The 25,775-nt window shown below is 42.9% G+C and overlaps 3 protein-coding genes across 3 annotated transcripts in view; 2 read left to right on the forward strand and 1 right to left on the reverse strand.

Moving 5' to 3' along the window:
- Positions 1-13,521, reverse strand: part of LOC112073611 (E3 ubiquitin-protein ligase AMFR-like) — an 18,714-nt gene extending 5,193 nt beyond the window's left edge. Inside the window, exons 1-11 of the mRNA XM_024140875.2 lie at positions 13,091-13,521; positions 12,247-12,634; positions 12,049-12,141; positions 11,527-11,691; positions 10,225-10,377; positions 9,484-9,524; positions 6,857-6,989; positions 6,066-6,199; positions 5,701-5,811; positions 5,319-5,521; positions 5,023-5,129 (exon numbers count right to left, since the gene is read on the reverse strand). Of these exons, the coding sequence (XP_023996643.1) occupies positions 5,023-5,129; positions 5,319-5,521; positions 5,701-5,811; positions 6,066-6,199; positions 6,857-6,989; positions 9,484-9,524; positions 10,225-10,377; positions 11,527-11,691; positions 12,049-12,141; positions 12,247-12,534 (1,428 nt within the window). The 5' untranslated portion in view covers positions 12,535-12,634; positions 13,091-13,521. The remainder of the gene's footprint in view (positions 1-5,022; positions 5,130-5,318; positions 5,522-5,700; positions 5,812-6,065; positions 6,200-6,856; positions 6,990-9,483; positions 9,525-10,224; positions 10,378-11,526; positions 11,692-12,048; positions 12,142-12,246; positions 12,635-13,090) is intronic.
- Positions 13,522-16,655: 3,134 nt separating this feature from the next.
- LOC112073612 (leukotriene B4 receptor 1-like) lies at positions 16,656-18,171 on the forward strand. The gene has a single exon (XM_024140876.2). It carries the CDS (start codon positions 16,672-16,674, stop codon positions 17,761-17,763), a length of 1,092 nt encoding a protein of 363 aa, XP_023996644.1. The 5' UTR covers positions 16,656-16,671; the 3' UTR covers positions 17,764-18,171.
- A 173-nt stretch (positions 18,172-18,344) lies between these two features.
- On the forward strand, positions 18,345-19,808 carry LOC112073613 (leukotriene B4 receptor 1-like). The gene has a single exon (XM_024140877.2). It carries the CDS (start codon positions 18,571-18,573, stop codon positions 19,627-19,629), a length of 1,059 nt encoding a protein of 352 aa, XP_023996645.1. The 5' UTR covers positions 18,345-18,570; the 3' UTR covers positions 19,630-19,808.
- Positions 19,809-25,775: the final 5,967 nt, after the last annotated feature.

The following is a 25,775-nucleotide window of genomic DNA, read 5'->3' on the forward strand; positions in this document are numbered from 1 at the left end:
TTGGGATGCGCTTGCATGCCATAGATTGCAAGAGTTGAACCCCAGCGCACTTACGTGGAGGGGGAAGGGGGGTCGACCGCAGGCTCAGTGACACACCATTTGCGCGATGGGCCTGGACGCACTGGGATCGGCGGATCGCTCTGTTGCCGTCAGTCTCCTGGTCCCTTGCCTTGTTCAAGGTCTATCAGCTTCATCCAAACGAGGGTAGTTGACGGCATAGTGAGGAGGTCGATCGGAGACTCTGCCCACAGAGGAAAGGAGCATGATACACATACATGTTCCCCTTGGGTCCTATGTTTTACCTTCTATACCTCAATCACACTACTTTGGCCAGGCTCCCGCAGAGGCGACTTTTTGCGAAGGTCTAGGTTAGAAAAAAGAGAAGGGAATGAGTCAGGATCTAGAATCAATGTGTTTTAAATGGAAGCTGGGATCTGTAACTGTAACTTGAAGTGAATTGAGTATAGTCACTTGCTGGTAGCAGCGCCTAGTGAGGAGTACTTGTCCTGCCCGTCCAGCGGAAGCGTATTCCCCGATCGCAGGTATGTTTGTAAACTCGCCGCGTGTCAGGAACAGTCAGTGGAGTAGGGTGCAGGAGCCCAGTGGGGAGTTGTTAGTGAGTCGTGGTCTGTCAAGAGACAGTCAGGTCATGAGGGCCCAGACTGAGTTAGTACTGTCCGTCGAAGAAGACAGTCAGCCTAGAAGGGATTGTTCTAAGAGTGAGCTGGACTGCCCAGAGGACAGTCAGCTTACGCGAAAGTCGGCCAGGAGAGAGACAATGTTAAATATGCTGCTGCAGAGAGTAACGTCGTGTCATAGACACGCTGCAGGCTAGAAGGGTGCAGAATCAGAGGTACCTGTCTGTCAGAGACAGTCAGGTTAACGAGTGAGATGTCTATCCTCAAACCTCGCCTTGCAAAGTTACGTCAGGTAGATTAGACTCGAGATCGTAGAGTTACATGACTCTGTCAGAGACAGTTCAGGTGTATTTCCGAAGTGGTGGGGAAACCTTGATACGTCAGTCTTTGCAGTACGATCGATGTACAAGATGACAAGTCACCTACCTAAGGCATAAGTAGGGATGTTAAGTACCGTGTCTGTACTTATGACAGCTCAAGGTTAACCGGAGTTGATGTGTCTGTAACTTTTCTGTCTAAGAACAGTCAAGAGGCACTGCGCTGGACAGATTTGGCTCAGCTGAACATCTTTTCAAGTAACTAGAGTATACTGATCATGACGACTATGAAGATACATGGAGTAGAGCAGAAGGACGACGATGTGTTTCATTAATGGTCTTCATAGGATCAGTTCACTGGTCTGTTTATCGAGGATTCCAGTCCACTGCCGCTATTGTTGAGAACTACAGTACAGAATAGAAGTACTAGTGTGTAAACTTAAACAGGACATGAAGTAATCAACTTGTCAGTGTCTATAAAAGAGCAGCTCTATTGATACGAGGAAAAGGATTATTGAGCTACTAGAGTCTATACAGAGTAGACACGTTATCAGGGACGTAGGATTAAGCATAGAGACAACTTTTCTCTCTCCACCGTACCTACTGTCATCTTGGAGGCATATGAGTGTGCATCGGTTTTCGTGTCTAGTACTGTCCGGTAGTAACACAGAGACCCCAACTCACAGACCTGCAATCTCATTCCCCACAGTGTAGGGAGGAGGGGATTTAAATTACTTGGAAAAGTGACGTGGTCTGTCAGAGACAGTAGAGTAAAGGAGGGAAGAAAGAGTCGTTAGTGAATCCGAGTCGTGGAGTACAGGGAGGGCAGTCGGTCACGAGGGATGGACCTTAGTGCTTACCGAATACCTCGTGTCTGGTACACGACGGCCACAGTCATGCCTCGAACTAGAGGGGAAGCATGAGCTGACGCGTGAAGAATCTGCTCAGAGGAGGACACACCAGACCTAAAGAATTAAACAACCCTCGCAGAACCACCAGAAGCGGCCCAATAGGAAGGCAGAAAACCCGAGTAACCTGGGTAAATAAAACCCACTCCTGTGACGAACTAATTAGATTATCAACTGGAACCCACCATCCAGCCCACATGCGGTAAGAGTAACTCATAGAACATCAACACCCCTCCTAAGAACCCATAGGCCTAAAGATTGCCATTAGTGGAGGTTTAAATAAGATAGGTACAACTCCCACAAACACTTGAGACATGGACAGAAACTGCTGCAACGGGTTGGTAAAATAAAACCCCTCCACTCCACATGAGAACAGAATGAGCAACCCTTATACCAACCGATGAAAGAGCTATAAATCAATAACAGTCTATGACTACTCCTAACTAAGTAAGAGTTGACCCTAAATGACAATAAATAAGATGACATTAACTAATAATTACAAACAACTGCTGTCTCACAGAATATCTATGAGAGAAAAGTACTAATGGATGTGTATGCGATAAATAACACACTCGCACAGGCTGCTCGATCTTGATATGACTGTAGGATGGACAGAAATATGTGAAAGGATAAGAATATGTGAAAGACAACTCGTCCCTTTGGGGAATTGTAACCAGCCTCCCCCCTATAGAGAACATTACCAGGCAACCAGGGGCTTTAAATTGGAAACATGAATAACCCCAGACTGGATATATATTAAATGGGAGAGTAAATTATAAAACACTCCTCATAGAGGACATGGACATAAATGGAGGTAAATAAAAACAACTCCTCATAGAGACATGCGAACATAAATGGAGGTAAATAAAACACGCCTCACAGAGACATGACAAAATGTGGAGTGGTAAATGTTAACATCGTACTGCTCTGTACATATAAAACGGCACGTAAAATAGCGTCTCACTTCAGCAAAAATCGCGTGATGGCATGCACAATCCCACCAGCACACTCACTGCACTAGAAGCATCGTATCGATCTTCTTAACCCAAATATGTGAGAAGGGAAAGACCATCAGGTGTTCCAGTCCGACGGCAAATGCTTGACGGTATGGAAGTAGCTGTGCGGGGACAATTGAAAATAAGAGGTGAGATAGAATAAAAACAGTCGGCACACAGCTTCCTGCTTTCACTTCTCTCACAGTTGATGACTCAATGCAGCCACCCCTAAATAAAATGGATAGTTTGGTTGTAATGTGTCAATGAAGAATTACTAGCGTCTATTAATTATAGACTGGGATTTGTAAACCAGAAATATGTGTTGATATTTATAAGGGAGTGTAAAGAGAGTAATTAGAGTACGAATATATCAACTCTCTCATAGCGATCTATACACAAGCTTAAATTGTATCTATTTAAGAGTGAAGGATCATTTAGAATAAAATACATACCTAGCCTTCTACGAGAATGACTATTGAATGTGACATTTTCTAAATATTGAAGCGGTGAGAACAAGAGAAAGCCCAGAGTACAAGAGCTCTTACTACATTAGTAGCGACCGGGTGTGGAGAATAGCGACAGACATAGTTTGTTGAAGAGTGTATGATAAAAAATATGACGATTCACATCTATCCACCCATCGAAGAGACAAAGAACCTAGCACAATCAATAATAAGTAAGCGGGCAATGTATTTGTAATCCATACAGACAGTGTCCTAAGACTGTCATCACCAGAATAAGCTAATGCAAATGGTGTAAAGTAAAGTGTAAGCATCGTCGCATTCGTCACTTGATTTCTCACGGTTCAACCCGAGCCTAGCGCTACTAACTGCCCAGATCTACATTATCACCTACTCTTAATAGAGCTTTCCAAATGTCGAATTTATACTTACAACTGTAATTAAACATCCATTGATAGAAAGTATACATGTAAGATGTAATGTGCTCAGAGAGTTAGGGATATTGAATACTGATGAAACACCTACAACTGATCACATCACCACAACTCCTATTCCTACATCTCCATGTACCCTTGTGTTGATCTTGCAGCATATGCTGCCTTGTGCAGACGATATGTAAGGCCTATGTGTTGGATTCGCTATTAATCCTAAAGGCTTTTAAAGTTTGAGGTGGGTGTATGCATGAATCACAATGGAATGCTTTATTTTATTTTACCCCAAAGACATTGATCCCATGAACTTCCCACATGATGCAGATTCTTTCGTAGATGTGCATATTTTTGTTGTTGTTATGCAAAGAGTTCTCTTTTCAGCTTGTTTCATCTGTGGATTGTAAGACGTGTCTACTAAACTGGTTTTCAAGATGCCCTTGCGCTCGTTTCCAGAAATAATCAAAATTTCAACTACTTCAGTTTTTCATTGATTCAAGCTATTGATCAACTCATATTTTCATATCCATGTCATATTTTATATCATAAGGGTTATTTTTGAAACAATTGTATATTTATCTAATTCAAAAAACATGAATTAATCTTTTGGACTGATGCTTTCCTCTTCATTTTGTGCCTAAATCAAGAATAGTTAATGTTGATTTGTGCTAAATAATGTAGTTTTTAAGGACTGCTTCAAGTACATCAACAAATGATCAATAATAAACAGCCTTCTCTACAGCCCCAAACAGCTTTTCTTTGCCTCCTGTTGATAGGCCAATATACCCCCTAGGGTCCTAATACACCCAGTAGGGAACCACTGCTATGGATATTGAGTAATCTCTTCTAGGACAGAGGGTTGCCTACCCCACAATGTTACCATCTGGGAGTTTATTCAGCTGAACGCAGTGCCCCGCGTAGGGACCTAAGTTGGCATTAAGTCTGACGGTGTATAGCAGGGAGCAGCGCATATTACCAGGGTCAACTGCAGGTCCTGCAGCACCAAGTGGTAGGGAACCTGAGGAAACATCTCCTGGATCTGATGGGCCTGTGGGGAGTAGAACACTATGTTACCCAGCAGCCACCTCCATTCTAGTCAAGTCATATTGCTGCAATGAATACATTGAAAACAAAGCTGTTGATGAAGGGCAGGTGTAAAACAATCTTCAAAGCTCAGATGATGCTTGCGAGACCTCTTGGAAGGATTAAACCTAGTCCAGGACTAAAAAACATGCTGATGTCCCGGGAGGGGATTAGAGTAAGGCTGTGACTCACCATGGTGTTGAGCTGAGAGTTGTTGGCCTGCTGAGCGATAGCCAGGATGTTAGTGGTGTGCATCACCTCTACTGAGAAACTAGGCAGCCAGCTGGCGATGCGGGAGCCTGGGAGGAGACATCACCACATTAATRACTACCTGAAATGTGCACTATAAGAAATGTCTCTAACAGTGTGATGTCTGTCTATGTGACTKTCAACATGTTATATGCCAGAACTCATCATCAACCATACTCAATAGAYTAGTCCATTCAGTGAGATCACCTGTGTTGTAAAACAAGTCTGTATGGCCTTACCATCAAAGTGGAAGAAGTGATTGTGTTGGTTGAGGTGTGGTCTGGCGTCTGCAGCGGGGCCCCCAGGGCRCAGGTTGTTCTCCAGTGGGAGGCCAGCCCCCTGCTGCTGGCCTCTGGCCGGGCCTCCATCACCACTGATGTTCAGGGACATCCTGCATGTTGGACACGACGTGTCCTGCTCCAGCCACGACCGCAGGCAGGAACTGAGGAATAGCAAACAGGAACGTTAATGTACACAGACACGCAGCAAACACAGGTACAGACACAACACTCTTAGTGTCAATCAAAACATCKCCCACATAATGCCACATTCAATCAAGTGTGAGGAAATAATGACTCCTGGGATTTTAGAGGTGCCAAGGTGGCTGGGTCAGTCTCTTACTTGTGGAAGAGGTGTCCGCAGGGCAGTTTACGTGCTGTCTGCATGGTGTCCCAGCAGATGGCACAGTCATCATTGTTGGCTACCAGRTCCTCGGCTGTGGCCACTGCAAACCTGAGAGGTACAGAGCATAACAAATCTAGATCAACAACTGCACTAGTCTCATGAATAGCTAAATAGCTAACAGCTAGATAGCCCGTCATAAGAAAGCAGAGAGACTAGATTCACACAACACACACTGCTACAGCTTCATACACTGAGTCTCAGCTAAGAGTGAAAGAACACCACCCATCACCTAATAAGTAACAGTAGGGATGTATTAAATACAAGACAGTGAGAGCCATCAGTAGGCTGGTCAGTAGACAGACCTGGCCTCCATGTTGTTGATGACACGGAGGTAGTTCTTGTGGCGTCGGATGCGGCGCTGCACCTCATGGAACAGATACCTCAGCTGCATGAAGATCACCAGACTGGCCATGGACAGCCAGATATTACCAAAGAGCTGAGGGGAGACAGGGGAGTCAGGGGAGTCAAACATTAAACACAGCTCTAAGATATTACCAAAGAACTGAGGGGAGACAGGGGAGTCAAACATTAAACACAGCTCTAAGATATTACCAAAGAACTGAGGGGAGACAGGGCAGTCAAACATTAAACACAGCTCTAAGATATTACTAAAGAGCTGAGGGGAGACAGGGAAGTCAAATGTTAAACACAGCTCTAAGATATTACTAAAGAGCTGAGGGGAGTCAAATGTTAAAACAGCTCTAAGATATTACTAAAGAGCTGAGGGGAGACGGGAGTCAAACGTTAAAACAGCTCTAAGATATTACTAAAGAGCTGAGGGGAGTCAAATGTTAAAACAGCTCTAAGATCAAACTCAGCTCTCATCTAACTGAATACTGTGGTTCTCTCTCAATTCATCTCGATTACTCTCATCATCTGAGAGGAGACACCATGGACCTTCTCCTCCAATACAGTTGAGGAGGCGAGGAGATAGAATGCAAGGAATCGAAGAAAGACAAATTGAGATAGAGCCCTTATTTTAAATTCAGGCTAGTTCAGTCAGCCATCTTGTGGGCCTCTCGGTGGTGCTATTACCCAGTCGGTTAGTTCCCTTACTAATACCAGCCCGTAGTGACCCGGCTCTGTCACTCACCAGCATGTGGATGTGGTGCATAAGGTCCAGGGATAGCATAGACAGCTCCATGATGAAGTCAGTGTAGTAGATGTAGGAGCCCTTACTCTCCCAGGTGCCTGGGTGGTTCAGATCCCACAGGTGAATGGTGTACCTGCAGAGAAACAGACTTAGTCAGAACCCTGCCCTGGTCACAATAATGCCTTTTTATTTTGACATTTTTGCACCTATACTTTTGAATTGTACACACCACAAATCAAGCAAATGTATTTATAAAGCTCTTTTTACATAAGTAGCTGTCACTAAGTGCTTATACAGAAACCCAGCCTAAAACCCCAAAGAGCAAGCAATGCAGATATAGAAGCACAGTGGCTAGGAAAAACTCCCTAGAAAGGTAGGAACCTAGGAAGAAACCTACAGTGGCAAGAAAAAGTATGTGAACCCTTTGGAAATACCTGGATTTCTGCATTAATTGGTCATAGAATTTGATCTGCTCTTCATCTAGGTCACAACAATAGACAAACAGTCTGCTTAAACTAATAGCACACAAACAATTACACGTTTTCATGTCTTTATTGAATACACCGTGTAAACATTCACAGTACAGGGTGGGAAAAGTATGTGAACCCTTGGATTTAATAACTGCTCCTTTGGCAGCAATAACCTCAACCAAATGTTTTCTGTAGTTGCGGATCAGACCTGCTCAACGGTCAGGAGGAATGTTGGACCATTCCTCTTTACAAAACTGTTTCAGTTCAGTAATATTCTTGGGATGTCTGGTGTGAACTGCTCTCGAGGTCATGCTCCACATCTCCATCGGGTTGAGGTCAGGACTCTGACTGGGCCACTCCAGAAGGTGTATTTTCTTCTGTTGAAGCCATTCCGTTGTTGATTTACTTCTGTGTTTTGGGTCGTTGTCCTTTTGCATCACCCAACTTCTGTTGAGCTTCAATTGGCAGACAGATAGCCTAACATTCTCCTGAAAAATGTKTTGATAAACTTTGGAATACATTTTTCCGTCGATGATAGCAAGCTGTCCAGGACCTGAGGCAGCAAAGCAGCCCCAAACCATGATGCTCCCTCCAACATATTTTACAGTTTGGATGAGGTTGATGTTGGTGTGCCATTTTTTCTCCACACATAGTGTTCCTTCCAAACAACTCAACTGTAGTTTGATCTGTACACAGAATATTTTGCCAGTAGCACTTTGGAACATCCAGGTGCACTTTTGCAAACTTCAGATGTGGGGCAATGTTTTTTTTGGACAGCAGTGGCTTCTTCCGTGGTGTCCTCCCATGAACACCATTCTTGTTAATTGTTTTACGTATCGTAGACTCGTCAACAGAGATGTTAGCATGATCCAGAGATTTCTGTAAGTCTTTAGCTGACACTCTAAGATTCTTCTTTACCTCATTGAGCATTCTGCGCTGTGCTTTTGCAGTCATCTTTGCAGGACGGCCACTCCTAGGGAGAGTAGCAACAGTGCTGAACTTTCTCCATTTATAGACAATTTGTCTTACCGTGGACTGATGAACATCAAGGCTTTTAGAGATACTTTTATAACCCTTCCCAGCTTTATGCAAGTCAACAATTCTTAATCTTAGGTCTTCTGAGATCTCTTTTGTTCGAGGCATGGTTCACATCAGGCAATGCTTCTTGTGAATAGCAAACTCAATTTTTGTGAYTGTTTTTTATATGGCAAGGCAGTTCTAACCAACATCTCCAATCTTGTCTCATTGATTGACTCCAGGTTAGCTGACCCCTGACTCCAATTAGCTTTTGGAGAAGTCATTAGCCTTGGGGTTCACATACTTTTTCCAACCTACACTGTGAATGTTTAAATGATGTATTCAATATAGACAAGAAAAATGCAAAAATGTGTGTGTTATTAGATTAAGCATACTATGTTTGTCTATTGTTGTGACTTAGATGAAGATCAGATCAAAGTTGATGGCCAATTTATGCAGAAATCCAGGTAATTCCAAATGGTTCGCATACTTTCTTGCCACTGTCGAGAGGAACCAGGCTCTATAGGGTGACCAGTCCTCGACTGTGCCAGATGGGGATAAGAGTCCATAGTCATTAAGGCCAGACCAACATCAACTTATTTTTGCTTGCGCTAATCAGTAGTTGTAGATCATCATTTAGCTTAACTCTCACTGGGCCYGGCCGAACGCGCACCTCCCCAAAATTCCCAACCAACGCAGCTCTGCGCACACATTCCTCTATTCATTTTAATGTGTTGACAGTTGGAGAAATTGATTGAGCAGCGTTGAGAATTCAAAAAGTACAAAAGCCAAAGGTCCAACATTCTAGAACACTGTGCGTACACGTTTTGGACTCTGATAGGCGGTTAATGCTATGGGTGTCCAGACAACACAAAGCAAAGCAACAACTCATACACTTGGCTACTGTTTACAGGGTTTTTGTATCATGTTTTAGCATAACTAATTAATGAACCACTCCAAGAAATACAGCTGCCTGCAAGTCATCATGATCACCCTCTGTAGCACAAAGCAGTCTTTCAACAGGTGCTCATGGTAACACATCTAATAGTATGCTAATATTAGAACTGGTTCATTCTAGATCCGCTATGTCATCTGTGTTGCAATGCAAGAGGGTCTGCATTCTGCAAGGAAGGGTCTTACCTCATGATGACATGTCCAGTTCGCACAGTGACCAGCAGACACTGAAAGACAGAGAAAGACATGAATTATACATAAGTATTTTATACATCCTTTTTTTTGTGGGAAACAAATGTAACTGATGACAATGATGTAATACTCATTTGTGACTGAGTAAACCTCCTTGTTACTGTAACTTACAATAAAAAAAACAGCTGGAACAAACTCCTGCAGGATGGTAGTCCCAACTCCCCAGGAGGTTTAGCCAACCCTGCTCTAGTCTACACCAATACTCCTTGCCCAATAGAGAGCAATAGTAAGGCGGTCTTTTTGTAGGCACTAACTCTGCCATGGTTCGTTGGACAAAGTCTATGGGGAAATTAACAGAGTTTTCGTAGGGTTTTTAGATAAACGCCTAAAATAAGGTCTGTGGTAAACACATTGGCTTAGAACAAAACGTATCAGATCTCCTATTAGAATCTTCATCAGCTAACGTCACTTTTTGAGAATTTTTAAACATTTATGTAATCAGAAAAAGCACATAAAGGCTTCATAATTCATAAAGGTCATGTTAACTGACTGATATTCTCTCATAGAACAAAATGTATAACATATCCTAAGTCTGTGTTAACCTCAGACCTTATTTTCGGTGTCTATTCCAAAACCCTATTCTTTCCCCATAGGAATTTCTGAATGAACCAGAGGTAACTAATTTCCGTTTATTAGGACTACAAGCTGGTGAGCTCTTTAGGGTCAGGTCCTCACCTCGGCAGCCATGAAGGAGAGGGTGTGCATGCCATGTGCAGCGCCCAGCAGACCACAGACCACAGCAAGACCACAGCAGCCCAGCAGCAGGGACACCAGTAGGGTAAGGACACGCACATGGCTGTTCATAGAAGTAGTGGGGGAGAAGGACAGCTGCAAGGGGGAACAGGTACACATTAACCTACTGTATACACTCATTCAGAAAGAGAGATTACTAGTCACAGATGTAGACAGACACGCACACCTACATATAACTTGTACTTTCATACAAAGAGTGACCGACACACACAATAACAATTTAGGGGTGGTTGCAGACTTCATGGCTACTCTTTCAATAGACTTTCCCGTTGAGCATGTTTTTGGTCAAGAGGTAAGCTTTATCTGGGCAGTGTCACTGCAGCCCCATACTGTACTACTAACACATGCTCAAATAACATGTCTAGTGACACACAACAATATTGACACAGGTACAGTGACACACATACAGGCTTGTTATGCAGCCTTTCATCCAACTTTTACTGCAGACAGCAGCAACAAAGTACAGCATTCCAACAGCTACAATGTCAGTTGATATGATAAGGATCAAACCTAACACCCATTGATTGCAGACAGAGAGATGTCATTCTTCACAATATGGTGTGATGTTCTGTTTTCCTATAGCTACAGCACACTACCTAAATGTTCATCTTAGTTTTTTTGTACTCCCCCACTCTGTAGTTTGAGTCTATGAAGTGACTGAAACATTAGCTAAACCTAAAACCCTGGCCTACATACATACAGCAAGAACTAGGCTTATTAATAGGTCTGGCCTGGACCTGAAAGAGACCCGGTCTATGGCATTCACTGTGACTGAATGTATACCCAACAGCGTCATATCACTGGCATCTAACATAGGTATATATGTTTACAGTGTAAACAAGTCAACAAGGTCACTCTCCCTACAGTACAGTGAGTGGGCCAATCTACATTTTGTAATTTCCTTATTTCAGTTTTTTATTCAGTACTCTAATAAGTTGTCATGCACACTGTGTAATAGCACTTGTTACCCAATATAACTAGTTTTATAACATAATCTTTTTTTGAATTGAACCTTTATATCATGCCGTTACTCATAATTGTTTAAAACTACTTATGACAAATGTTGTTATATAGCTGTTATAAAGGCTTTATGAATGCATTCATAAAGACACCAACAGTAAAGTGTTAAGCTATCTTAAGATGAATGCACCAATGTAAGTCGCTCTGGATAAGAGCGTCTGCTAAATGACAATAAATGTACTGTTAGAAGTTGATGAGACGTACGTATTCAAAGCGGTCCTTGCACAGCTGGACCATGAGGTGGAGGAAGACCAGGGCAGAGAACCACAGACACCACATGACCACCTCCTCCACCATCTGAACGTTCAGTACCCCGAAGATAAAGATGAACTTATAGAAGATGAAGTTCCAGAACTTGTCCTTAAGGTGCTGAGGAGAGAGAGGAGGGGAGTGGAGTAGAGAGGAGATGGGACGAGAGAGGGGTGGAGAGAGGAGAGGTCAATACATTAAAACATGGATGGAGTGGTCAGACTACACTAATAAACTCAAACCACCCGTGTGGATTTCAATGATAAGATCTTGTTTTGCGGACTATTTGTGGACATTTGTTTGTACTATAGTTTACATAAACACAGTTAGATGCCTGACCTTCAATAAGGTGASATGCCAAAAAGCAAACACTTGAGAAAACATGCAAGTACCATGTCGACATGCGAGTACACACAAGGCTTATCAAATTATCCCAAATATCAGTTATTAGGTTACCACCACAACTCCAAGCCTCACCTGCTTCTCACTGACTCGGAGGGGCCCAAAAACCATGTACTGGATCATCTTAGCAATTAACATCAGAGAACAGCAAGCTGTATTCACCAACACCTGAGTAGAGAAGAGCAGACAACTTAGCAACCATGTAACAACTAAGTAACGTAACAACAAAATTTGCTGCTTGGCTGAATTGAGCCAATCTTGAATAAGACTTACCCATACAAAGAGACTGTCAGTGACCAGGTACCACATAACAGTGGTCGCCAATTCTGTATCTGCACCCACAACATCATTGCTAGTCACATGTTCTAGGCCTAGGCCGCCTCTATTATCCCCTTCTAAGGGTGCAGGTGGTGGAGGCTCGTCCATGTCTGGAACCCCGAACCCCTGTTCAGTCACAGTAGTGTAGGCGCTGAAGATGCTTCCAGCCAGCAGAACCACACTCAGCGCTGTGTAGGTCTGCAGACTGGGCCAGGGAAACCTCTCCAGGAATAGCAGAGGCATTGGAATGTTAATGTTGGAGGTGTCTCACACACAAGACTTGTGAAGTTAGGCCTAATAGGCTTGACACTGATTTCCACCACACTTTAGCTCTGTCAACAACCTYCAGGGAAGGAAAACAAATCAGTAATGCTACTGTAGGTAATGGTAATGCATGGAACTAGCTAGCTAGTGTAACGGTAAGCCTGAGCAACAAGCCCTCTCTGTCTAGTACTAGTTTCCAGTGTTGTTTCACTGGCCAGAAACAGTTGTAGAGGGCTAGCTGAGCAGCTAAACGTGCTAGTTAAGTTCATATTGTTATTAGCTAGCTTTCTAACTAGCTACCGCTATCAAAACAACGCCCATTTTGYTCCAGCTACCTAGTGAGTGCTAGACTAATGTTGCATGGAAGCTAGCTAGCTGTTAGRTACAAGTTTAGACAGCTAGCTAGCTACCCAATGTTGTATAGTTCAAATAAAACAAACTCCTATAGAGGACCTGATATTGGTTATAAATTAGCACGTTAGCTTGCTGGCTGTCTAGTTAAAAAAGTCCAAACTCTCTAGCTAGCTAACGTTACCTGTCCCAGAGTCTGTCTGATMTTTCCGTACTCGGCAGAGGTTGCTAACTAGCTAGCATTAGCAACTAGCTAGTTAGCTAGCTGGTGATTATGAAATTCACCGAACCAATCTGGTTAAAATTTGAGCAAAGACATTTCACTCAACTTACAAATTAATCAATTTGACATTAACTAGCTAACTTCATGTCCAAAATACAATTTCCTCTTGTTGAGGTTGACAGTAGACTACGTTAAAATTCCCCGATCCGTGGTTATTGCTGCGTTCATACACTTGTCCGAACTAGGAAACTCGGAAATTTCCATTTTGCTAAGTCGTTGACCGCGGCACGTGTATAACTTCAACCAGTAAGCAGGTCGGACATTTCCGAGTTTCCTAGTTCCGTCTAGTGTGTGAACGCGGCATATGTTGATGACATCTTGTTTATTTCTCACTGGCTGGAGATATACAATCTATGTTGGAGACCCAGGACATGAAATTCTGAGCGTCATCACAGCAACTTTCAAAATAAAAGTCTATCAAGTGCAAAGTTGTCCAGTAAAATCAGGGTTGGGGTGTAACTGATTACACGCAATCAATTACATGTCTAATTAGGAAAAACAATTACATGTAATCACTTACTTTACCAGCAAAAATATTGCAATCAGATTACAGATACTTTTGAACAACTAGATGATTACTTCTTGGATTACTTTTTTATTCAGAAAGGATGTTTGCAAAAAATTWATTCTGACATCTTTCTGTTTTCTCAATGACTTTCAATTCAACATWAAAAAAAAGGTGCAAGTTTAAGTTTGACACACCAAATGAGTTTGATGGATCCTTTTAATCTTTATTCTATTGAAAAAGTAATCCAAAAGTAATGTAACTAGGATTACAGTTTTGGACAGGTAACTGGTAACTGTGAAAGTAATCCGATTATGTTACTGAGTTTGTGTTATCCTAGTTATATTACTGATCACAAGTTTGTAATACATTACATTTAGAACGTAACCTACCCATCCAAAAAATAGAGAAAAAAAAATTGGATTAATTCATGACAAACCCTGTTTACAGCAGGTATAAAAGGTGCAGTCAGATGCTTATGCACTAGCTTCCTCAACAATGCAGTAGAATAATCAATAATAACAATGAAAAGAGTCAACACTGTCAAATAAAATGCTATTTTTCACGAACCAAATACAACAGGTGTAGACTTTACAGTGAAATGCTTACTTGCAACAATGCAGAGTTAAAAAGTAAGAAAAAAATTTGCTAAAGAAAAAAAGAAAAATAGTAACKCAATAAATTAACAATAACGAGGCTACAGTATATACAAGGAGTACCGGTACCGAGTCAATGTGCAGGGGTACAAGGTTGTTGAGGTAATATGTACATGTAGGTAGGGGTAAAAATGACTAGGCAATCAGGATAGATAATAAACAGAGTAGCAACAGTGCATGTGAAGAGAGTGAAAAAGTGTGAAAGTGTGTCTATGTGTGAGTGTGTGGTGTCAATATGCATGTGTGTGTTTTGTGTGTGTGAGCGTATGTAGTGTGTGTGTGTGTGTGTGTGTGCGTGGTTGTCATATGCATGTGTGTGTGTGTGTTTTGTGTGTTTGAGCGTATGTAGTGTTTGTGTGTTGTGTGTATGTGTTGGAGTGTCAGTGTAGTGTGTGTGGGTAGAGTCTACTGAGTGTGCGTAGAGCCAGTGCAAGAGTTAGTGCAAAAAGGGGGGTGGAGGGGGTCAATGTACAGTCATGCCAAAAGTTGAGAATGACACAAATATTAATTTCCACAAAGTTTGCTGCTTCAGTGTCTTTAGATATTTTTTGTCAGATGTTATTATGGAATACTGAAGTATAATTACAAAGCATTTAATAAGTGTCAAAGTCTTTATTGACAATTACATGAAGTTGATGCAAAGAGTCAATATGTGCAGTGTTGACCCTTCTTTTTCAAGACCTCTGCAATCTGCCCTGGCATGCTGTCAATTAACTTCTGGGCCACATCCTGACTAATGGCAGACCATTCTTGCATAATCAATGCTTGGAGTTTTTCAGAATTTGTGTGGTTTTTGTTTGTCCACCCGCCTCTTGAGGATTGACCACAAATTCTCAATGGGATTAAGGTCTGGGGAGTTTCCTGGCCATAGACCCAAAATATCTATGTTTTGTTCCCCGAGCCACTTAGTTATCACTTTTGCCTTATGGCAAGGTGCTCCATCATGCTGGAAAAGACATTGTTCGTCACCAAACTGTTCCTGGACGGTTGGAGAAGTTGCTCTCGGAGGATGTGTTGTACCATTCTTTATTCATGGCTTGTTCTTAGGCAAATTGTGAGTGAGCCCACTCCCTTGGCTGAGAAGCACCCACGCATGAATACTCTCAGGTGCTTTACTGTTGCAGACACAGACTGATGGTAGCACTCACCTTGTCTTCTCCGGACAAGCTTTTCTCCAGATGCCCCAAACAACGGAAAGGGGATTCATCAGAGAAAATGACTTTACCCCAGTCCTCAGCAGTCCAATCCCTGTACCTTTTGCAGAATATCAGTCTGTCCCTGATGTTTTCCTGGAGAGAAGTGCTTATTTGCTGCCTTCTTGACACCGAGCCATCCTCCAAAGTCTTTGCCTCACTGTGCGGTCAGATGCACTCACACCTGCCGCTGCCATTCCTGAGCAAGCTCTGTACTGGTGGTGCCCCGATCCCACAGCTGAATCAACTTTAGGAAACGGTCCTGGCGCTTGACTTTCTTGGGCGCCCTGAAGCCTTCCTCACAACAATTGAACCGCTCTCCTTGAAGTTCTTGATGATKCGATAAATGGTTGATTTAGGTGCAATCTTACTGGCAGCAATATCCTTGCCTGTGAAGCCCTTTTTGTGCAAAGCAATGATGACGGCACGTGTTTCCTTGCAGGTAACCATGTTTGACAGAGGAAGAACAATGATTCCAAGCACCACCCTCCTTTTGAGTTTGAATAACAGACTGGAAGCTTCAATCAGCACGACAGAGTGATCTCCAGCCATGTCCTCGTCAACACTCACACCTGAGTTAACGAGAGAATCACTGACATGATGTCAGCTGGTCCTTTTGTGGCAGGGCTGAAATGCAGTGGAAATGTTTTMMGGGGATTCAGTTCATTTGCATGGCAAAGCGGGACTTTGCAATGAATTGTAATTCATCTGATCACTCTTCATAACATTCTGGAGTATATGCAAATTGCCATCATACAAACTGAGGCAGCAGACTTTGTGAAAATTAATATTTGTGTCATTCTCAAAACTTTTGGCCACGACTGTAAAATGCGCCCAACACATGCACTAAAAATAATTATTGTATAAACAGTAATGGGGAAGGCATCCATWATCTACTGTAAAAAATAAATACAATAAAAAATACATAAAATATTTAACAACCTGTTCATTTTTCTTTGTCACATCTAGCTAACCACATTGCTTTCCTGTCACACTCAGACAGAAACCCTTGTTTTATTACAGAAGTAAAGTGACTGTTACTGCTTTCGAGGCCAAGGGTGATATAAGGAAGTACTCCCCAGACAAAATCATTATTTCTTAGGAAACAGCAGTTGACTGCAGTGCAAAATGAAGAGCTCGGGTTCCTCCATCTCAGACGATGATGATGCATTGTTTAATGAAATGTCAATCGTAGGGCGATCAGTAGTCTGTGTGATCCTGGGCCTGTCGTTCCTGGTGGGGGTCCCGGGAAACCTGCTGGTGATCTGGACCATCCTGAGGCACGTCCAGCAGCGCTCCCACACCGTGGTGCTCATCCTCCATCTGGCTGCTGCAGACCTGCTGGTGCTCATCACCCTGCCCCTGTGGATCTACTCCCTGGCCCGCTCCTGGGTGTTCGGGGAGGCGTCCTGTAAGGCCATGGTGTACGTCATCAACACCTGCATGTACAGCAGCGTCTTCCTCATCACCCTCATGAGCGTCGAGCGGTTCCTTGTCATCCGGTACCCGTTCAAGATGTTGCGCTGGAAGACCAAGGCAATTATGGACAAGGCTCTAGTGGCTATCTGGGTTCTGGCTTTCCTTTTAGGGATCCCATCCATTCTTACCAGCTCCATCGATGAGATCGATGGCACTGAGCAGTGTCTTTTCAGGGAGTACAGCTCAGTGGCCCAAGAGGTGGTGTTCTTATGCCTGGAGACCTTGGTGGGCTTCGTGGTCCCCTTCTCCACCCTGGCTGTCTGTTCCTGTCTAGTAGCAACACACCTGAGGACAATGCATTTCGGCAGCAGCAAACGGAAGTCGACAGTTCTGATCAGTAGTGTGGTGGTAGCCTTCGTTCTCTGCTGGCTTCCTCACCATGTCCTCAACACTGTAGACCTAGTCAGCATCCTGACAGAGGATCCAGATGATGCTGTGCCTGTTTCTGTGGCCCAGACTGCAATAGTGTTTATCTCTGGAGCGCTGGCCTTCATTAGTAGCTCTGTGAACCCTGTGTTCTATTCCTTCGCTGCAAGGAACTTCCAGGGCAGTCTCCAGGAGTCCCGCATGGTCAGGCTGTTCCAGGAACTCTCCTCACACACCTCCTCCAAGCTAAGGGGATCTGGCAACACAATAGGATCGGAAAACACAAWAGGATCTGGCAACASAATAGGATCGGAAAACARAATGTCCTCAGTAAGGCCAGACTGCAACAATACCACAGACATAACTACCGTGTAGGACTACAGAGATGGTCGCGCTGGATAAGAGCATTCTGGATAWGTCGTTCTGGATAAGAGCGCCTGCTAAATGACTAAAATGTCAAATGAAAACTGTGACCTGATCATTGATTCAGATGTCAGCATTGATGAGAAATAAATATGTCTAGAATCTAGAAGTTTGATTAAAAGTTGTATTTTTATGATCATGGTACAAAATGTAGATATTGTTGTGGTCCATGTGAAATACGGTGAGAAAAGCTCACACAAGTAATTCAATTGTGACTATTTCAACACAATAAAGCTATTGCATTTGCTCACAAAGTGGTATAATTTAAATAACATTTATTCATGGTCATGTTACAATTCCTTGAATATTATTTGATTTATTTGATTTAACCTTTATTTTGTATTGAAATTCATGTTACATAAAATAACACACTGCCTTACTCTATTTGATCACAATAAAAGAAAAAATTCTGATCTCAAGTTCATATCACTTCAATAAAAGTAATTTGTGGTCAATACAATTGTTTTAACTCTTAAAATATCTCAGAAGATATATTTTTCCAGACAGTGCCACAATAAGGACCCACTGGATGACTCAGTGCTATGTCTCTCACAGAATGATGGCTCTGTGAAAAACCAACCTCTTTCCTGTTCTCCTCAGCAAAGTTAAAGGGAAGTGAAAGCTTGCTGGTGCAGCACTTTTTTTCTGTCTGAGTATGTACACCAGATAGAAGGCACGTAAGGCGAGGTGAGGCAAGGCGATCGGCAGCATCAACCAGAACCGTTCGATCATCAGCTGTCTTCAGCTTCAGAGTCCACCATGGCTCCTGATGAGTTTGCTGGCGGGACAGTGGTGGCCTGTGTGATCCTGGGCCTGTCGTTCCTGGTGGGGGTCCCGGGGAACCTGCTAGTGATCTGGACCATCCTGAGGCACGTCCAGCAGCGCTCCCACACCGTGGTGCTCATCCTCCACCTGGCTGCTGCAGACCTGCTGGTGCTCATCACCCTGCCCCTGTGGATCTACTCCCTGGCCCGCTCCTGGGTGTTTGGGGAGGCATCCTGTAAGGCCATGGTGTACGTCATCAACACCTGCATGTACAGCAGCGTCTTCCTCATCACCCTCATGAGCGTCGAGCGCTTTGTCGCTGTGCGACACCCCTTTGCCTCAGCCGGCTGGAAGAGGAAGAAGGCCTTGAATAAAGTTCTTATTGTTCTGTGGGCTGCTGCGTTCCTATTCAGCACCCCGGTCTTTCCCACCCAGGTGGTGGAGGGGSACCCTGGGGAGGAGCATTGRCTGTACAGGGACTACACCTCAGACYGCCAGGAGGCAGTGTGTGTTCTACTGGAGACGCTGGTGGGCTTTGCTGTCCCCTTTTGCATTCTTGTCGTCTGCTACAGCTGTCTCTACAGCCGCATCGCACAGATGACCTTTAAGTCCAAGCGTAAGTCCATGGGGTTGATTGCAAGCATGGTAGTGGTGTTCGCATTATGCTGGACCCCTCACCACGTCGGCAACGTGCTCTCCCTCGTCATCCTCACCATCAAGGGGTCCCACCGCGAGGCTGCAGAGCGCATAGAGAGCGCCAGAACCACCATGACTTTCATCGCTGGAGCGCTCGTGTTCATCAGTAGTTCGGTCAACCCTTTGCTCTATGTGTTTGTGGCGCGTACGTTCCGGAGTTCCCTGAGGGAGACAGGCATTCAGAAATTGTTCCGGCACATCTCAAGCACAGCTCCTGGAGAGGGGACTAAAGAACTGTCCTTTGTGACCAAGAGACCAAGCATCTCTCAGACACAGAGCCACAGCTCCCAGTGTGTCACAGAGCCTAAGGAACAAATGGATGTACTTATAAATATATGTGAAAATGTTTCTTCCTGAGATTGAAAACGATGTTTATCATATGTTTTTGATAAAGATTGTTGTGTGTAAATTACAAAGTTTGATTTGTCACATTGTTTCTATATGTTAATTAACTTAAAATGTAGTAAAGCAATTGTTAGTAATGTCTATGTCAAACATAATGCATATAAAAACATTAAAATAGGTTCTGTATATAATTTTACCTGTAGTGAATTTTAATAAACTTTTGAAATACTTTTTAACATATACACATATTTCTATGTAGGCCCCACTGTGTTAGACACATTCTTCAGTTGTGGTATAATGCTAATTTCATGCTCAAATGTTTTTATATTCCATGTGCCACAGAAAAAAGAGCTTCATAGAAAAAATAACATAGTGTCACTGTATATGTTTGTCTGAAGCTATATGATATGAGTATAATGACTGAGTGTACTGTATGTATTCAGCTGCTTATCTTGAGGCCTTGCCTCACAACATTTATTTTAGACCCTCCTGATCTGGATAGAATATATTTCACCCACAGCTTTAGCCTTCATGATAATGGCAACCACAGATATCAGCCTCTTCCTGTCATACTGAGCTTTCCAACTGTCTTCATACTGATCATTTCATTGTTATAGTTGAAGTCAATGAACATGTGTATGTACCCCATGCCAAATGTATTTATATTTTTTATTTAACCTTTATTTAACTAGGCAAGTCAGTTAAGAACAAATTCTTATTTACAATGACGGCCTACCCAGGCTGAACCCGGACGACGCTGGGCCAATTGTGCGCCGCCCTATGGGACTCACAATCATGGCCGGATGTGATACAGCCTGGATTCGAACCAGGGACTGTAGTGACACCTCTTGCACTGAGATGCAGTGCCGTAGATCGCTGCACCACTTGGGAGCCCTTTATGCGTTTATTAAATTAAAAAATACTTATAAAAAAAAAAAATAACTTAAAAAAATGTGTTGAGTGTTTCAAAGACCATTATAAACAGGTAAGACAAAACATATATTTTTACTGCTCTAATTACGTTGGTAACCAGTTTATAATAACAATGTGGCACTTCGGGGATTTGTGATATATCGCTAATATACCACGGTAAGGGCTGTGTTCAGGCACTCCGCAAAGCGCCGTGCTTAAGAACAGCCCTTAGCCGTGGTATCTTGGCCATATACCACACCTCTTCATGCCTTATTGCTTAATTATAAGTGTTACAAAAATGTTTTTTCAGTCAGAAAGTATAAATCCTCTAGTTCTGTTGTTCCGGTCTACACGAAACATCTGTTCTGCGACAGCACGAGTCATGCTTTCAACTTCCCTCTCATCTACGGAGATTGCAACATGAAAATCTGCCTTGTGTCCCCTTTGACCATTGACGAAATGAGGAATTGTGTACTACTCTTTGGCACAGTCATATTGGAGAGAAACCAATATTGTTTTTGTTGGGCTAGGGGGTTTCCTATGTCAGCTAAATCTAGTTAAACATTTTATTCAAATAGGATACATTTTATTTTCCTCAATATCATACTATTGACTGTAAATGATGATCCATCAGTCCTTATAGTCCAATAGGTGGCAGTGTACCTATTTTCCAATGACTGTGGAATTCTGACACGTTCACAAGTCATTGCCCTAACTCTCCATTTAATAGCACAGTTTCTATCTAACTTTTAAATCAACTGTAAATGAACCCGCCTAAAAGATGTACGCTAAGGTGTAATTTCACTATATATTAGGTAAGATGTGAGTAGCTTTATATCTGTGTTGACCGTCAAGAGGCTCCACAGTGTCTCCACATGTATTCTTCTGAAGGACTGAGTCACACAGCGTTTGGCTAGGAGTCAGACGGGGCTCTGTCTCATCCTGCTCCAGTAAGCTTGGCTCTATTCAATGTGTCACGCTGTCACTCAGACACACGTACACACACGTACACACACACATGCACACACGCACGCACACACACACACATGCACATACACACACATGCACACACACACACACACACTGAATGGAAGAATTACTGCAGGAGACCTCTCCAGGGCTGGGCAGGGCAGCTTGTGTCAACACAACCCAATTACAGGACAACACTGCCTAAATTGTTTTTCACCTGCTCCTGTAGTGTGTACAATATTAATGTAAGGTGATCTCCTTTACCCTCTGTATATTTGTGAAAAATTATACTGTGACACTGTCTCCAGTAATCACAGCTGTGGGTGGTGGTGCTGGCTGCTGCTCCAGCAGGTGCTTCTGTCTTGTCTGAACCTAAGCCTAACCAATCAATGTGAATGTTTCAGCCAGCCTGGTCAGTCTATGTGAGGATGAGCCTGTGGCTCCTGTGGAGTTCACAGTTTCACTTCTGGTCTTCATCACTGCTCTGGGGCCTGGGGCTGCTGACTAAAATCCACTGGTGTCACACTGACAGAGTCCGAAACAGCCTGAGGCTTACCTACATCATATGACTGTCAAATGGCCTTGGCTCATGTCTTGCTTCACTGATGTTGCTTACATGGAGTGTAATAGGCTACACTCAACTGCACACTGAAAAGGAGATGTAACAGGTTTGACACTGATTATCATCTCCTCTTTGACTTTCTGTGAGTCACAGTTATCGGTGTGACAATGTAATTATGGAAGTGGGTAAATGGTGTGATTTGAGTTATGTGTGCAGAGCACATCAGCAAGATGACTCTGCCAAGTTCTGAACGTGTGGTGCAAAATGAGGAAACAACCGTCAGTGCGTGAGAAAAAGTTAGCAGGATGTCAAACACATGTAAACCATTGGTCACAGCTTGCCAGAGTAGGATTGTCTCTCTAGTCTTGAGAGAAAGGACAAGTTCATTCAGAATTGAAGTTTCTCACCATTAACACTCACTGAAGGAAACACACAACATGGAGACCGACTACCTTACGGCAATTCCCTTTATGTGTAGATAAAAACACGTGGGAAATACATGCCAGTGCCATCATACATCACAGTCCCATCATGCATCACAGTCCCATCATACATCACAGTCCCATCATACATGACAGTCCCATCATGCATCACAGTCCCATCATACATCACAGTCCCATCATACATGATAGTCCCATCATACATCACAGTCCCATCATACATGACAGTCCCATCATACATGACAGTCCCATCATAACATCACAGTCCATCATATACAGTCCACATACCCGTCCCATCATACTCGTCACATAGCAAACAGTCCATCAGGACATCATAATACATGACAGTCGCCATCATACATCACAGTCCCATCATACAATCGACAGTCCCATCATAGCATCACAGTTCATCCCATCATACATCAGTCCCATCATACATCACAGTCATCATACATGATAGTCCCTCATACATCACAGTCCATCATACATGAAGTCCATCATACATGACAGTCCCATCATGCATCAACAGTCCCATCATACATCACAGTCCCATCATACATGACAGTCCCATCATACATCACAGTCCCATCATACATGAAGTCCCATCATACATGACAGTCCCATCATACATGACAGTCCCATCTACATGACAGTCCCATCATACATGACAAGTCATCACATCATACATGACAGTCCCATCATACATGACAGTCCCATCATATACATGAAGTCCCATCATACATCACAGTCCCATCATACATCACAGTCCCATCATACATCACAGTCCGCATCATAACATCACAGTCCCATCATACATCACAGTCCATCATACATCAACGTCCATCATACATCACAGCCCATCATACATCACAGTCCCATCATGCATCAAGTCCATCATCACATCACAGTCCCATCATACATCAAGTCCCATCATACATCACAGTCCCATCATATCATCATACAGTCCCATCATCATCACAGTCCCATCATCATGACACAGCCCATCATACATCCACAGTCCCATCATACATCACAGTCCCATCATACATCCGACAGTCCATCCATACATCACAGTCCCATCATGCATCACAGTCCATCATACATCACAGTCCCATCATACATCACAGTCCATCATACAACCCATCATACATACAGTCCATCATACATCACAGTCCATCATACATCACAGTCCCATCATCATCACAAGTCCCATCATACATCACAGTCCATCATACATACAGTCCCATATACATGACAGTCCCATCATGCAGTCACAGTCATCATACATCACAGTCCCATCATACATGACAGTCCATCATACATCACAGTCCCATCATACATCACAGTCCACATCATAATGACAGTCCCATCATACAGCCAAGTCCATCATAATCACGTCCCATCATACATCACAGTCCCATCATACATCACAGTCCCATCATGCATCACAGTCCCCATCATACAGTCCATCCATCATAACACCACAGTCCCATCACTGCATCACAGTCCCATCATGCATCACAGTCCCATCATACAATCACAGTCCATCATGCATCACAGTCCCATCATGCCATCACAGTCCCATCATGCCAATCCAGTCCATCATGCATCCACAGTCCCCATCAATGCATCACAGTCCCATCATGCATCACAGTTCCCATCACATCGCATCCATAGTCCATCATGCATCACAGTCCCATCATGCATCCACAGTCCCATCATACATACAGTCCCATCATACATCACAGTCCCATCATGGCATCACAGTCCCATCATACATCACAGTCCCATCATCATCACAGTCCCCATCATACATCACAGTCCATCATACATCACAGTCCCATCATACATCACAGTCCAGCACATCCTATCATCACAGTCCCATCAATACATCACAGTCCCATCATGCATCATCAGGTCCAAATACATCACAGTCCCATCATACATCACAGTCCCATCATCTACCACTGGATGTTGTATGTATAGGCCTTAGAAAATATAATGCATTTTATGAGACATCATACATCACAGTCCCATCATACATCACAGTCCCTGTAATATAGGAAACCACCAACCATATAATGTCTTAAACACACTTTCTCTGACACAGCAGGGCCTAAAAGCTTTCATCTGAGTTTCATACACTCAGTGGGAGGGAGGCTGAGAGAGAGAGAGAGAGAGAGAGAGAGAGAGAGAAATACCTTCACCAGAAGAATTTCAATGTGAAGGGATCCACCACTCCTGAGGCTTGGGGAAATAATAGGGTGAAAAGAGGTGATGAGACAAAAGTCCTTTCCTTTGTATTGTCTACAGCCCATAGTTACCTAAAGTACAGAAGAAATGGGCCTAGAGAGCAACAAAACACACCATCCTGGGAACCAGGCCATGGATGAACAATTCACAGGGCTCCCGAGAGGCAGCAGACATGTGCCATGTGCCTGGACAAGTACCTGTAGGAATGTACAGAAGTTTTTTTTCTTGTAGCCTAGCTATGAGGTATGTATAGGCCTTAGGAAAAATAATGCATGCAACACCTCATACTATATGTTGCAGTGGTGTAAAGTACATAAGTAAAAATACTTGAAAGTACATTTTTTGGGTAACTGTACTTTACTATTTATATTTTTTACAACTTTTAATTTTACTTCACTACATTCCTAAAGAAAATAATGTAATTTTCCCTCCATACATTTTCTATGAAACCCAAAAGTACTCGTCACATTTTAAATGCTTAGCAGGACGGGAAAATTGTCAAATTCATGCACTTATCAAGAGAACATCCACGGTCATCCCTATTGCCTCTGATCTGGCGGACTCACTAAACACAAATGCTGTTTGTAAATTATGTCTGAGTGTTGGAGTGTGCCCCTGGCTATCCGTCAATAAAAAAACAAGAAAATGGTGCCATCTGGTTTGCTTAATATAAGACATTTTAAATTATTTATACCTTTACTTTCAATACTTAAGTATATTTTAGCAACTACATTTACTTTTGATACTTAAGTATATTTAAACCCAAATACTTTTAGACTTTTACTCAAGTAGTATTTTACTGGGTCACTTTCTCTTTTACTTGAGTAATTTTCTATTAAGGCATGTTTACTTTTACTAAAGTATGACAACTGGGTACTTTTTCCACCACTGGTATGTTGTATGTATAGACCTTAGGAAATATAATGCATTTTATGAGACATTTTCCCAAGACTTACCGTTGAGTTATTTTATGTCCTTCCACACAGGTGTGCTGTCACTCACACAACCAGTTTCTCTGAACA

The sequence above is a fragment of the Salvelinus sp. IW2-2015 genome, unplaced genomic scaffold, assembly GCF_002910315.2.
Source record: "Salvelinus sp. IW2-2015 unplaced genomic scaffold, ASM291031v2 Un_scaffold2318, whole genome shotgun sequence".
NCBI lineage: Eukaryota > Metazoa > Chordata > Actinopteri > Salmoniformes > Salmonidae > Salvelinus > Salvelinus sp. IW2-2015.